Source organism: Malaclemys terrapin, chromosome 3 (genome assembly GCF_027887155.1).
Source record: "Malaclemys terrapin pileata isolate rMalTer1 chromosome 3, rMalTer1.hap1, whole genome shotgun sequence".
In the NCBI taxonomy this organism is placed as follows: domain Eukaryota; kingdom Metazoa; phylum Chordata; order Testudines; family Emydidae; genus Malaclemys; species Malaclemys terrapin.
In genome coordinates, this window is record NC_071507.1 from 60,731,643 (window position 1) to 60,745,074 (window position 13,432).

The window sequence follows — 13,432 nt, forward strand, 5'->3', positions numbered from 1 at the left end:
TCCAAAACCCAGCCTCCGTCCCCTCTTATCAGAGGCAGTCAGTAAGAAGAAACTGAAGGGGAGTGGGGTCAGCTGAGCCCTTTATACCAGCACTATGAACACAAGGCACTAGAGGGCACTGGAGCAGACCTGATGGATACCACTAGGAGAAAAAAATCTGGCAACTGTGCTCAGAGCGCACACACACCTACATTGAAATGCACATGTGCAATACATCTCAAAGAACAACAGTTATGGAAAGGTTATTAACCGTTTCCCCTCTACATTAATGCTGGGTTCCCTTTCTCTTTTAATAAAACTTCTCTTTTGTTATACACAGACACAGTGCTTGTGAGTGGGGAAGTATTGCTTACGAGAGGAACCCAGGGTGGTGGTAAATTTTCCCAGATTACTGGGTAGGGGCTCAAGCCGATTCTGTTTTATACAGTTAAGAGAAAACCCTAGATATTGAACCTGGCCCTCGTTGCTGCCAACTCCACCTGACAGAAGGGTTACACTACTATAGATGTATGTATTAGTGGACAAAATGTGTAACCGATAAGGGATGCCCATAAATGCTCTGTAATTGATTAACTTAATAAATGACAAAATAGACAAGACACATGTGGTATAGCAGGTGTGTTCTATAATCAATATGTCAGCAAAACAATTAGGTATGAATTTAAGTCTAAGCATTAAGACCTAATTGTGGTCACAGATGGTCCTAGTAGTGCTAAATTAGTTTATAAATATCGTTGACTTATTGATTCAAAATAAGATAGAGCATGAGAAAGGATTTTTCTTTGTTTTGAACAATAGGCAGCCAGGAGGATCCAGGGCCGCCCGGGGGGGGGGCAAGTGGGGCAATTTGCCCCAGGCCCTGTAGGGGACCCACGAGCCCTGGCCAAGAATCCCTTTCCTCATCTGGTGGCGGTCGAGGTCTTCAGCAGCATTTCGGCGGCAGGGGGCCCTTCAGTGCTGCCAAAGACACAGAGCAACTGAAGGGCCCCCCGCCACCGAAATGCCGCTGCCACAGACTCGGAGCACCGCCCGGTGAGTACAAGCTCCTCCGCTTTGCCCCAGGCCCCCTGAATCCTCTGGGCGGCCCTGGGAGGATCCTGGGAGGATCAATGCATCATTACAACTGTCACCATGGCCCTGGGAGCAGAGTCCACCATGTCCAGGGAAGCTTGAAATGCTGAACGTGGGTCAAGGCATCTGTCATAAACATACAGCTAAGGGTAGCATAAAATCCCTTTTTACCCTGTAAATGGTTAATTCCTCTTTTACCTGTAAAGGGTTAAGAAGCTCAGGTAACCTAGCTGACACCTGACCAAAAGGACCAATAAGGGGACAAGATACTTTCAAATCTGGGGAGGCGGGGGGGAAGAAAGGCTTTGTCTGTCTGTTCGGTGTGCTTGCCGGAGACAGATCAAGAAAGCAAGCAATCCAACTCCATTAGTATTAGTAAGTACTAGCAAAGGAATGCGTTAGCTTACTTTTATTTTGGCTTGTGATTTCTTTTGTAGGAGGACGGAGGTTTATCCTGGGTTTTGTACTTTAAGGTTTTGCCTAGAGGGGAGATCCTCTATGTTCTTGAGTCTTTTGTTATTCTGTAAAGTACTTACTATCCCGATTTTACAGAGGTGATTCCTTTACCTTTTCTTTAATTAAAATTCTTCTTTTAAGAACCTAATTGATTTTTCATTGTTTTAAGATCCAAGGGTTTGGGTCTGTGTTCATCTGTAACAATTGGTGAGGGGATTATTCTCAAGCCTGCCCAGGAAAAGGGGTGTAGAGGTTTGGGGGAATATTTGGGGAAGGTAGGGCTCCAAGTGGCCCTCCCTAAATAGTTGTTTAAAATAAATCACTTGGTGGTGGCAGTGTTACTTAATCCAAGGTATAAGAAAAAGTTCGTGCCTTGCGGAGTTTTTAACCTAAGCTGGTAGAAATAAGCTTAGGGGGGCTTTATGCAGGTCCCCACAACTGTATCCTAAAGTTCAGAGTGGGAAGGGAACCCTGACACAGTGGTAGCAGTGGGATCATTTTGAACCAGAGATCGTTTTGAACCAAAAGCCCAATAGGATTTTTAAAAGGATCATTTTCCCCCCCTTTTTAGCTGCTTAGAAAGCCAGAGCTGAGGGCAGATAAAGATCTTATCTCTCTTTGCCTGGAGGCAAAAGTATCAGGTCCTTGTAACAAAGGGATATTTTTAAGCTGTGAGAAACTGGAGATTTTTGTCTTGTAACTGAGGGCAGGATAGTTAACTTTCTACAAGAGAATTCACAAGCAGTTTTTCTTCTTCATTCTTACTCTCAGGTAAGCTAGGCAAGCAGGAGCTAGGATGGCAAAACGCAATGTCCAACAGAAACTAGAATTAGCTAAATTTGAAGCTGAGGGGAGACAAAATGAATATGACAGACAGATAGCCTTAAAACGCTTGGAGGCAGAGATGGAGGCGAAATGCTTGGAAGCAGAGGTGGAGAAGAACCGCTTGGAGATGGAAGCAAAGGCAGAGAAGCACCGCTTGAAGGCAGAGGCAAAACGCTTGGCGATGGAGTTAGAGCTGAAGCACGTAGATCTGGAAAGAGCTACGCTGAGTCCACTGGATAACCCTAACAATCCATCCCCAAAAATCCACAAATGGGAGCGACTATGTCCACAGTATGATGAATCCAGTGATATTGCTGAATCTTTCCTCACCTTTGAGAGACTGTGCACACTCCATGCAATTCCTGATGAGCACAAGATGACCACACTGGTAGCAAAATTGACTGGAAGATTTCTGGACATATTCAACAAGATGCCTATTCAGGAGGCGTCTGACTATGGTAAATTTAAGGATTTGGTTTTGAAACAATTTCAAGTTACACCTGAAACTTACAGAGTAAAATTTAGAGCCCTTAAGAGAGAGCCTGGACTAAGTAATGTGGCTTATGTAAACCAGATGAAGGATATGTTAGATAAATGAGTCAACTGCAGGGGTGTAACTAGCTTTAAAGGAATGTGTGATTTGATGACTCAGGAACAATTCCTGAATATGACCAAAGATGATATAAAACAGTGTATATGGGATAAGAAAATGGACTCAGTAGAAAGTCTTGCTTCTTATGCTGATCAATACGAGCAGTCCCAGACTGCCAGAGAGGCGGGGCAAATCAGAACAAAATGGGTGGAGGGAGCAGAGAGGAACAACCCTGGTCGCAGGTTGAGTGGAGACCAGAAGGGACACCCTCGGATCACACCCTACCACCGGGGGCAACCCAAGGCCCCAACTACACCCCAAGGAAAACCCCAGACACCTTATCATTCCACCACACCATTCTCCAGCAACCCACCTCACCCTAGTGACCAGCCAGCTGGGCAATGTGTTAAATGTAATGAGCTGGGGCCTGTAAAGGCCAACTACCCCAAGAACCCCAACAGATTACAGTTCATAGCACCGGGGTCACACCAAAGGTCCTCAGGCCCAGATGCCTCCCAGATACCCTCAGAGCAAAGGGAAACTGTGAGTGTGGGCGGGAAGAAGGTTACAGCGTGGAGGGACACTGGAGCACAAGTGTCGGCTATCCACCAATCCTTAGTCGACCCCAACTTAATCAACCCAGAGGTCCAAGTGACAACTCAACCCTTCAAGTCAAACTCCTTTGACTTGCCTACAGCCAAGTTGCCTTTCCAGTACCAGGGCTGGTCAGGATTGTGGACTTTTGCAGTCTATGATGACTATCCATTCCCATGCTGCTGGGGGAAGACTTGGCCAGTCATGTGAAGCTAGCCAAAAGGGTGGGAATGGTCACCCGCAGCCAGGCTAAGTAAGCTGTCACACCTAGCTCTGTTCCTGAGATTTCTACAAGGGCCCAGACCATGTTACCAGAGACTCAGACTGAGGTGGTGGAACCAGACCCCATGCCAACGTCTGCGTCAGCAGTAGTGGATCCAGTCACAGAGACCCAGCCAGAGACAGTCCCAGAACCGAAATCGGCGGAGCAACCAGCACCAGAACTATTGCCAGCACTGAATCCAGCGCTTGCAACCCTGTCTGCAGCCTCAACACCAGAGGGCACCACCGATCCTGCACTGGCAGCAGCAGATAAACCTACGCAAGAGGCTCAGCCAGAGCCTGAACCCCAACATAGTGCACCAGCGGAGAGCGGTTCACAGTCAACGGAAACAGCCCCATCCCCTACATCGCTTCCAGAGGGATCAAGCCCAAGTCCACAACCCAATGAGGATCTGATGTCTCCAGCATCAAGGGAACAGTTCCAGGCTGAGCAGGGAGCAGATGAAAGCCTCCAGAGAGCTTGGACGGTGGCACAAACCAACCCACCGCCTCTCAGCTCTTCTAATCAATTCAAGTTTGTTGTAGAAAAATGACTTTTATACCAGGAAACTCTTTCTGGTGGACACCAGGAAGACTGGCATCCTCAAAGACAGTTGGTAGTTCCAACTAAGTACCGGGTAAAGCTCTTAAGCTTAGCCCACAATCATCTGAGTGGCCATGCAGAACCAAAGACCATTTGGGGAAGTCCACTGGGAGGGAATGGATGTTTCTGCCTATGTCCGGTCTTGTGAGGTATGCCAAAGAGTGGGAAAACATCAAGACCAGGTCAAAGCCCCTCTCCAGCCTCTCCCCATAATTGAGGTTCCATTTCAGCGAGTAGCTGTGAATATTCTGGGTCCTTTTCCAAAAAAGACACCCAGAGGAAAAGCAGCACATACTGACTTTCATGGATTTTGCCACCCGATGGCCGGAAGCAGTAGCTCTAAGCAACACCAGGGCTAAAAGTGTGTGCCAGGCTTTAACAGACGTTTTTGCCAGGATAGGTTGGCCCTCTGACATCCTTACAGATTCGGGAACTAATTTCCTGGCAGGAACCATGGGAAGCTCATGGGGTGAACCACTTGGTTGCCACCCCTTACCAACATCAAACAAAAGGCCGAGTGGAGAAGTTTAATGGAACTTTGGGGGCCATGATACATAAATTTGTAAATGAGCATTCCGATGATTGGGACCTAGTGTTGCAGCAGTTGCTCTTTGCCTACAGAGCTGTACCACATCCCAGTTTAGGGTTTTCACCATTTGAATTTGTGTATGGCCACGAGGTTAAGGGGCCATTACAGTTGGTGAAGCAGCAATGGGAGGGGTTTACGCCTTCTCCAGGAACTAACATTCTGGACTTTGTAAACAACCTACAAACCACCCTCCAAACCTCTTTAGCCCTTGCTAGAGAAAACCTACAAGATGCTCAGAAAGAGCAAAAAGCCTGGTATGATAAACATGTCAGAGAGCGTTCCTTCAAAGTAGGGGATGGCAATACTAATATTTCCATGTATGTCAAGCAAAGAAGACTTTAAAGGTACACAGCAAAGAAAAAACAGGTTGGGCCTATGCAAGCTGACTCAGGCTTGTCGGGCTCAGGCTGCTGGGGCTGTTTCATTGCAATGTGGACTTCCGGTCTCAGACTAGAGCTTTAGCTCTGGGATCCTCCCACTCTGCAAGGTCTTAGAGCCTGGGTTCCAGTCCCAGTCCAGAAGTCTACACAGCAGTGAATCATCCCTGCAGCCCAAACCCCGCGAGCCTGAGTTGGCTGGGACAGGCCAGCCATGTGTTTTTCTTTGCGGTGTAAACATACCCTAAAGGGTGACACATCCTTAGGAGTGAAGTTAGGCCATGATCTGGCACAGCACTTAAATATATGCATAAAGTCCAGCACCTGAGTAACCCCATTGAAACTAATATTTTACCAGATTGGGGTCTCAGTGACTGGCATGGCTAAGTAATACTCAGCATGTCACTATACAGTCAATGGACTAGAATTGAAATTGTTGCAGACAATAGATTAGAAGGGCAACAGGAGTGGAGAGGGTGGGGCTTGGTGGGGGAGTCTGGGGGAGGTCTGGATGCAGAGGGTGGGGCTTGGCAGGGAACGAGATGTGTGTTGGGGGTGGGGTTGGATGCACGGGTGCTGGGTGGACAGTGGCACAGCTCACTGTACAGTGAACCCTTCCCCCTGTGGCTGGGGAGTGATGGGGACAGAAAGCAGAGGGTGCAAGTGCGGAGCTTCCTGCAGCTGGGGGTGGGTCTGACCCAGCCTCAGGAGGGCCCATGTAAAGGAAGAGGAAGTCCCATCCTCCCCAGCCCATCTGGGACTAGCAGCTGGAGCCTGGCAACAATAGCAGCCACTGGCCAGGTCGTCTTCAGCCCTGAGCCCCCAGACTTCTGGCGCACTGCAATAGTGAGCAAGAGGGACAGAGTCTTACACTCATGCCCAGCCCCACCCGGCCCCAAGTCAGTGATTTACATCTCCCCTGGCAGCTCCCAACACTTGGACCAGATGCGCCTGGTTGAGACCGCTGCCCAGAAGTTATTCTCCCAAGAAAGAGTAAAACCTGTGGGGGACATTAATTCTGCATTTGTGCAGTGGCACAAAGTTTCCCCCAGGAATAATAATTGTCCACCAATGGGTGGCATGTGAGGTCTCTAATGAGAACCAATAAGCCAATGATCATCATAATCACTGTGAAATGTATGTATGGACAATATTTAAGAAATTGTGTATCTATATGAAAAAGTATGTTCTTAAAATATGGGAGGTAAGGCAGATCACCAAGAGGTCACAGACCTCGGACATGTTCCTTTCAGGCAGATGGTAACAGACACTTATCTCTCTGTCTGGCTAGGTGTATATTCTGTACTGTATGCCTTACAATGGATGCCTGATTGCACACTAAGCCAGATACCAGTCAAAAAATTGGGAAATCTACAAGAGAGAAAACCTACAGGAAAAAACACTCAGCTGGGGGGTGTCCTGTTTATGATTAAGATTAGTCTGGTGTATCAGGGAATGCAAAGAAACACACAGGATCCTTCACAAAGCAAGCAAGCTAACAGCATGTTTCTCTTATGAAAAGGGGGTCACAGCCAGCCTTATTGTAAAGCACTGGTGAGCAATTTTTTATTAGACATGAAAGTATCCTGTTAATAAAGTCTAAGCTCTAGAATGTATAATGATTTGATCTGATGGATAACCATTTGTTTCCAATACTTCTATGTGCTATTACTTGAATCTCTATGCTTTGTTAAATACATTTATACTAGATTTCCGCATAAACATATCTAAGTGCTGTGTGTTAAACAGAGTGGTGATCTGGGGTGGAACTGGTCAGCTGGGGTGTACTATTATTTTGGAAGCAGCGTATCTGTGAATAATATGAATGTCCAGTGGAACAGGGGCTGGACCCTCTTGGAAGACGTTCAGAGGTCTCAGCAGTTGTAATCTGCCTGTCACTAACATGTAGAGAGACAGCAGGGCCTGCAAAGGCCTACAGGGTAGTGGTTGTGTTAACCATGGCCAGTGGAGTTGGAAAGCTGACCTCCTGGCAGGCACAGACAAGATTTTTCTCATGCTAAGGGGGAGTGGTATGAATTGCCTTGCAACTCTGGGTACCCCAGGAAACTTCACAGATACCCACACCCTAGACTTCGAGGAACCGAATGCTGACTTCCGTTTGCGCTTTTGAGGGCAGGACTCTGATTCCCTGGGCCTAAAAGAGGACAGTCCCAGAGGCAGGGATTTTCTGAGGCCTCTTTCAGCTGATACATCCAGAGGAACACTTTGGGAAGGAGTTTTCGAAGACCTTCCCTTAGGCCTGGTCTACACTAACCCCCCAATTCTAACTAAGGTACGCAACTTCAGCTACGTTATTCACATAGCTGAAGTCGACGTACCTTAGTTCGAACTTACCACGGTCCAAACACGGCAGGCAGGCTCCCCCGTTGACTCCGCGTACTCCTCTCACCGAGCAGGATTACCAGAGTCAACGGCGAGCACTTCCGGGTTCGATTTATCGCGTCCAGACAAGATGCGATAAATCGAACCCAGAAGTTCGATTGCCTGCCGCCGAACCAGCGCGTAAGTATAGACTCATAGACTCATAGACTTTAAGGTCAGAAGGGACCATTATGATCATCTGGTCTGACCCCCTGCATGCTGCAGGCCGCAAGACCCTTCCCTGGACTCTGCCATTGAAGTCCCCAATCCTGTGTTTTAGTGACTTCAATCGGCTGAGACCCTCCTGCTAGTGATCCCTGCCCCATGCTGCAGAGGAAGGCGAAAAACCTCCAGAGGCTCAGCCAATCTACCCTGGAGGAAAATTCCTTCCCGACCCCAAATATGGCATACCCTTAGATGATTGAAGGGGCTCTGACATTGATCTAAGGGCAGCCTCCATGAGGATATATTAGAGGCACTCCTCCCTCAGCTTCTTAGTTCTAGTCTTGAAACTGCAACAGAGAGAACACCTATAACCTGGCCCTCACCCAAACACTTGCGGCAGTATGAATGAGGGTCACTAACAGACATAGGCTTCCTGCAGCCTACGAAAGGTTTGAACTCTGGGGACCTTGGCATGGGTTTCCCAGTACCAGGCAGGGTCTAGAGACCCACAATACTGGAAAAATCCCAAAAGAAGGGCCAAATAAAAAGAAATAAACATAGAACTATAAAATTAATAAAGAAAAAAATAAAAGTCCAAAGACTTTTGAGCAGCTCTAGGTAGATCAAGTATTTGTTCACAAATGGAAAGAAGGAACTGAAAGATGGACTCAGACCTTTATATTCTCACTTGCAGCACAAGGAGCTTGGCAATGAGCAGTGCTGCCCTTATAGGTACCATCAGAGAAAACTCCCCAGCACTGGTCCTCAAGGCACACACTCACTTACAGTGTAATGGACATATGCAAGCAATCGAAGAACACCCCAATTTAATGATGGCTCCCCAATGTCAATACTTTCTAAAATGTGTGTTAGCCAGTTTTTGATCTATTTAATGTGTGCTTTACTGATATTGTATAGTGCTAAATTTTAATAAGAATGTTGTGCAGTACTAAGTCAAATTCCTTACACAAGTCTAAATATATTACATCTATGCAGTTACCTTTATCAACCAAACTTGTAATCTCATCAAAGAATGAAATCAGGATTATTTGACAAGACTTATTTTCCAAATAATCATGTTGACTGGCAATAATTCTATTCCTAGCCTTTAATTCTTTATCAATTTAATACCACCTCAGCTTTTTTTTTTTTTTTTTATCTAGGACTGATGTCAGTCTACTATGCAGAGAGTCATCAATCTTTAAACTGAAGAATTCATGACCTTCACAAGGCAAGTCTTCCAAAACTGAGATATGTACTTCTCTGAGCAAGCCCAATGGGCAGTTTTGCAGAAGGTCACTGAAACTCTGCAGCACTGATGGGGAGCATCCCACAAGATTAAATACACAGAGACCAACCTAGACCACTGCTTTCTCTGTACATATGGAGGGGGCAGTTGAGTCAAAAGTGCCCTATCACAGCAAGAAACTGTTAATTACCTGTACGATAACTGCTGTTCTTTGAGACGTTAATGCAGATCTGTATTACACTCTGCATGTGGTGCCAATCTCGGTACCAATGGTGATCCCCAGGAAGTCTCAACAACTTTCGAGAACGATACTGAGAGGGCAAGGGAGAAAAGGAAGATGTCTCCAAGCCCAACCCTGAGGAACCTCCAGAGTAGTCCATAGGCAATGAAGGAGACACCCATCCAACAAACATCCAGCCTTATCCAAAGTCTAGCCTACAGGATGCATCGGTACTGACAACGGTAAAGCAGTTGGTGCTTTAACCACTAACATAGGCCTCATACTCACACGCAGTACCGAAGCAGACATTGGTGCCAAAGTCGAAGCTGGCATTGGATCCATAGTTGCAGTGTGCACCGGGATCATCATTGGTATGGAAGATAATAGCTGTGTCCCTCAGTACCGAAAAGGCAGGTGACCTCAACTCTGTACCCTGAATTGGAAGAGGCGCAAAAGAGATTCCAATAATAATGGCAGGTCTGCAACCAATCCAGACAGCACCAAGGACACTGAAGAAGCCTCCACAGTTGAACATTCCTCAATTAGTGGAGGGTCAGGAACAGCCAAACAAAGAAAGTGCGATGCAGCCTGATACACCACTGGTGTGGAAACAATCAATGCTGACACTGAAGTTGTTGGTACTGGACTCAGAGGAAGCCCCATGGATGGTACCTTAGTCAATGGTAGAGTCCAGTTGCTCTCACCTCTGCACTGGAGAGCAAATAGCCCTGCTCTATCGTGCATGCAGGATGAATCATAATGTAGGTCTGCACTCCTCTTGGAAGGGGAGGAGGAATATCTCCCAGCTCTGGAATGGCCCCAGTCCATTTTGTGATAAATTTTTCTAGGAGAACCAGAGGAAGAACTGTCACTTTTTTTTCTGTGGGGGAGAAGAATATGAATTTGGCCTAACAGCCTGTGCCAGCTGAGATGCCCTCTGAGGGGCCTGACAATCTGCAGAGATCGCCAGTGCTGAAACAGGCTTCATGGTCTGCTCCTGAGGGGCTGCTTCAAATATAAGTCTCTGTCCACCTGCATTTTCTTTTTGAATGACTTGCAGATGAAGGACTTTTCTTTAAGGGCCCTTCCCGAAAGCACAATAAACATTGAGTGTGTTAGGGGGGTGGGGGTCATTATCAGAGCTAACTACCCCACATGATGGGCAATGTTTAAATGCTGGCGAGGGCAACACGCCAGGCAAAATCCTATCCAACCATTTTTAATAAACTAAACGTATAGGCACCACTAAACTAACTACAACTAACAACTATATACAAAAAATTCTGTGAAATAGCATAAAGTAAAAATCACACTGAGCATTCCAACTCAAGCCATGGGCAGTGAGGAGAGTTGGGGCAATGCTGCTCTTAAATTGCCAGGGGAGGGGCTATGCGGCCAGAAGGCATGAGTGCCACCCCTACAAGTATTGCTAAGCAAAATTATCTGGCTTCTGTGCATCGGGCTCACACACACCTGAGTGGAATACACATCTGCAACCACTTGAAGAACTGATAGTGTTATGTGATTTTGCACACTCTTCCACTTGAACTGACTTCTTTTCTATAACAGATGCAGGCAAGGCCAATGAATAGAGTTGTTGGAGAGGGGGAAGCTTCAACAGCTGCTGGAATAGAACTGGGACATTCGGGGTTCCCAAGATGTTCTTAATGGCTTAGACAAAAAATTGGAATTCCTGAACCTTAGGCAAGGTTATCAAAGCAATTCTCAGCATGGAGGAAAAGGATTTGGAGAAGAAGTATTCCAGAAGGAGAGCTGAAGATACTTCTCATTCACCAATGGAGGCAATGACTGGAAATAGTGCAGTATTGGCCATGTCCAGCAGGAGGAGCCTAGAAAGGGCAGCGGAGGAGTATGCAGTTGCCTCTGTAGACAGGCACGATTACCCCAGTAGTGGTCTGAGAAATAAGAAATACTTACCTTGCTCTTTAAACCTGAAGGGGAGGGCATTGACAAAAATTAAATACCCGTTATGACAAGCAGAGTGCTAGTCACAAACAATGGTGAGACCTGATACAAACTCAACTGGAAGAAAAGAGGCTAAAATCTAGGCTTTAAGGGTGGTAGCAGGGATGTAAATATGGAGAAACTACTAGGACCTTATCATTCTTCCAAAAGAAATGCATGTGAACAACATTTGCTTTAAAAAATCAGAGACATTTCAATGTTGCAAAAGGTTATCACTAAGTTTTAAGAATTTAATATTAATCTTAACTAATAAGTTTCTTACATACGAATAGAAATCAAATTATTAACTGAGTTTAAAGCACAGGTTATTTTTTTTGCTGTGGAAAAAAAATTCAAAAATCAAATTAAAGTGTATTTGAAACATCTTCAAAAAATGTCATTTTAATTAATTTGGCAAATATGCATACCTTTTTCAAAAGCTGCTTAAACATATTCATAACTTCATCAACTTCTTGAAAAAAACTGTCCAATGTCAGAGATGACCAAGTTAATATAGTAAGTCCTTGTCTCAACACAGATTCCACCTAAACAAACAAACAATAAAACAAAACAAAAATTGTGATAACTAAATATAGAAAAAAATAAATATGTTAGGAATATAACATACAATGGGACTGATGATTATAAAAATGAACAATGGTCCAGTGCTCATTACTGAAAGAAACAGATGCAAACTAACAGAGTCTATGTTTTGTTACTTCAAGGAAAATTGCACAGATTTACTCAATGTTTATTTAGGTTTTTATGTGTACCACAGCCATATTCACTGCTATGCTGACAATTCTCAAATGTACCTGTCCATCATTGACCTCTCTCTTCCTGGCCAGTCTCGCATCTCTTGCTGGTCCTCTAACATCTCCTCATGGATGTTACTTCCTTAAACTAAAACAAAATCTGAACTGTCCATGTTTTCTCCTAAACCCTGTTCTTTGCTGCACTTCTCCATCATTGTGGACAGATTGAGATCACATCTCTGAAGCTCAAATGATTCTTCCCTTTCCTTTTTTATCACATCCACTTTCTCACTAAATCTTGTTGCTGCACTCCCTATACTATTTCTAAAATCCTCGCTTTCCTCACCAGCCACAGCCCTATTTTTTGCCCAAGGTAACCTCAGACTTTCATATCAATCAGGTCATTTAGCTGTCAGTTTTCATTCTAAATTTCATCTGACTAGGGAAGATGCCACTCTTCACACCTGGGATGTCAGGAGAGTGTTGGTTTTCTATTTGGAAAGGACCAAAACCTTGAGGGCTGTTTGTCTCTTTCATGGCCAGAATTAAAGTGGCCCCTGTTTTTACCCAAAGGCTCTCCCCAAATGGGTTTGTGCTTGTATCCTCTCTTGCTACAAGGCTGCTAATGTCCAGCCCCCTCCTATGGTTATAGCTAAGGCTATGTTTTAGTCACGGGTATTTTTAGTAAAAGTCATGGACAGGACACGTGAAAAAAAAATTCACGGACCCGTGACTTGTCCATGACTTTTACTAAAAATACCCGCCGTGACTAAAACTTGGACAAGGGTCGTGGGAGGGTGGTCTGGGGGCACCGCAGGTGCTGGAGGAGGTGACCCGGGACCCCTGCTGGTACTGGGGCAGGGAGGGTTGGTGGGGCTGGCAGGGGTTTCCTACCCGGCTCCGTGTCCCTGCAGTTCCTAGGTGGCAGAGGCAGGAGCCAGGGCAGGAGCTCTTCTGCTGCTCCTGCCATAAATGCTGCCTGCCGCAGCTCCCATTGGCCGGGAAACGCAGTCAATGGGAGCTGCAGGGGCGGGGCTTGCGGGTGCCGGCAGCACGCAGCACAGAGACCCCCCCCGCCCCTCCGCCACCTAGGAGCTGCAGGGGGACCCCCCATGCCAGGTAAGCACACACCCCAAATCCCTGCCCTTAGCCGCCTCCCACACACCCAAACAGCTGCTGCTGAACCAGGGATTGCCTGAGCCAGGCAGCCCCTGGGCCAGCACCAGCCACTGCAGAAGTCATGGAGGTCATGGAAAGGCACGGAATCCGTGACTTCCGTGATGTCCATGATAGACTCACAGCCCTAGTTATAGGGCATTCTACTAAA

General features: G+C 46.2%; 1 protein-coding gene across 1 annotated transcript in view; it reads right to left on the reverse strand.

Annotated features, from left to right (window-relative positions):
- The window catches only part of DNAH8 (dynein axonemal heavy chain 8), a 581,193-nt gene that overhangs the window by 424,314 nt on the left and 143,447 nt on the right, over positions 1-13,432 (reverse strand). Inside the window, exon 21 of the mRNA XM_054024546.1 lies at positions 11,779-11,895. Within this exon, the coding sequence (XP_053880521.1) occupies positions 11,779-11,895 (117 nt within the window). The remainder of the gene's footprint in view (positions 1-11,778; positions 11,896-13,432) is intronic.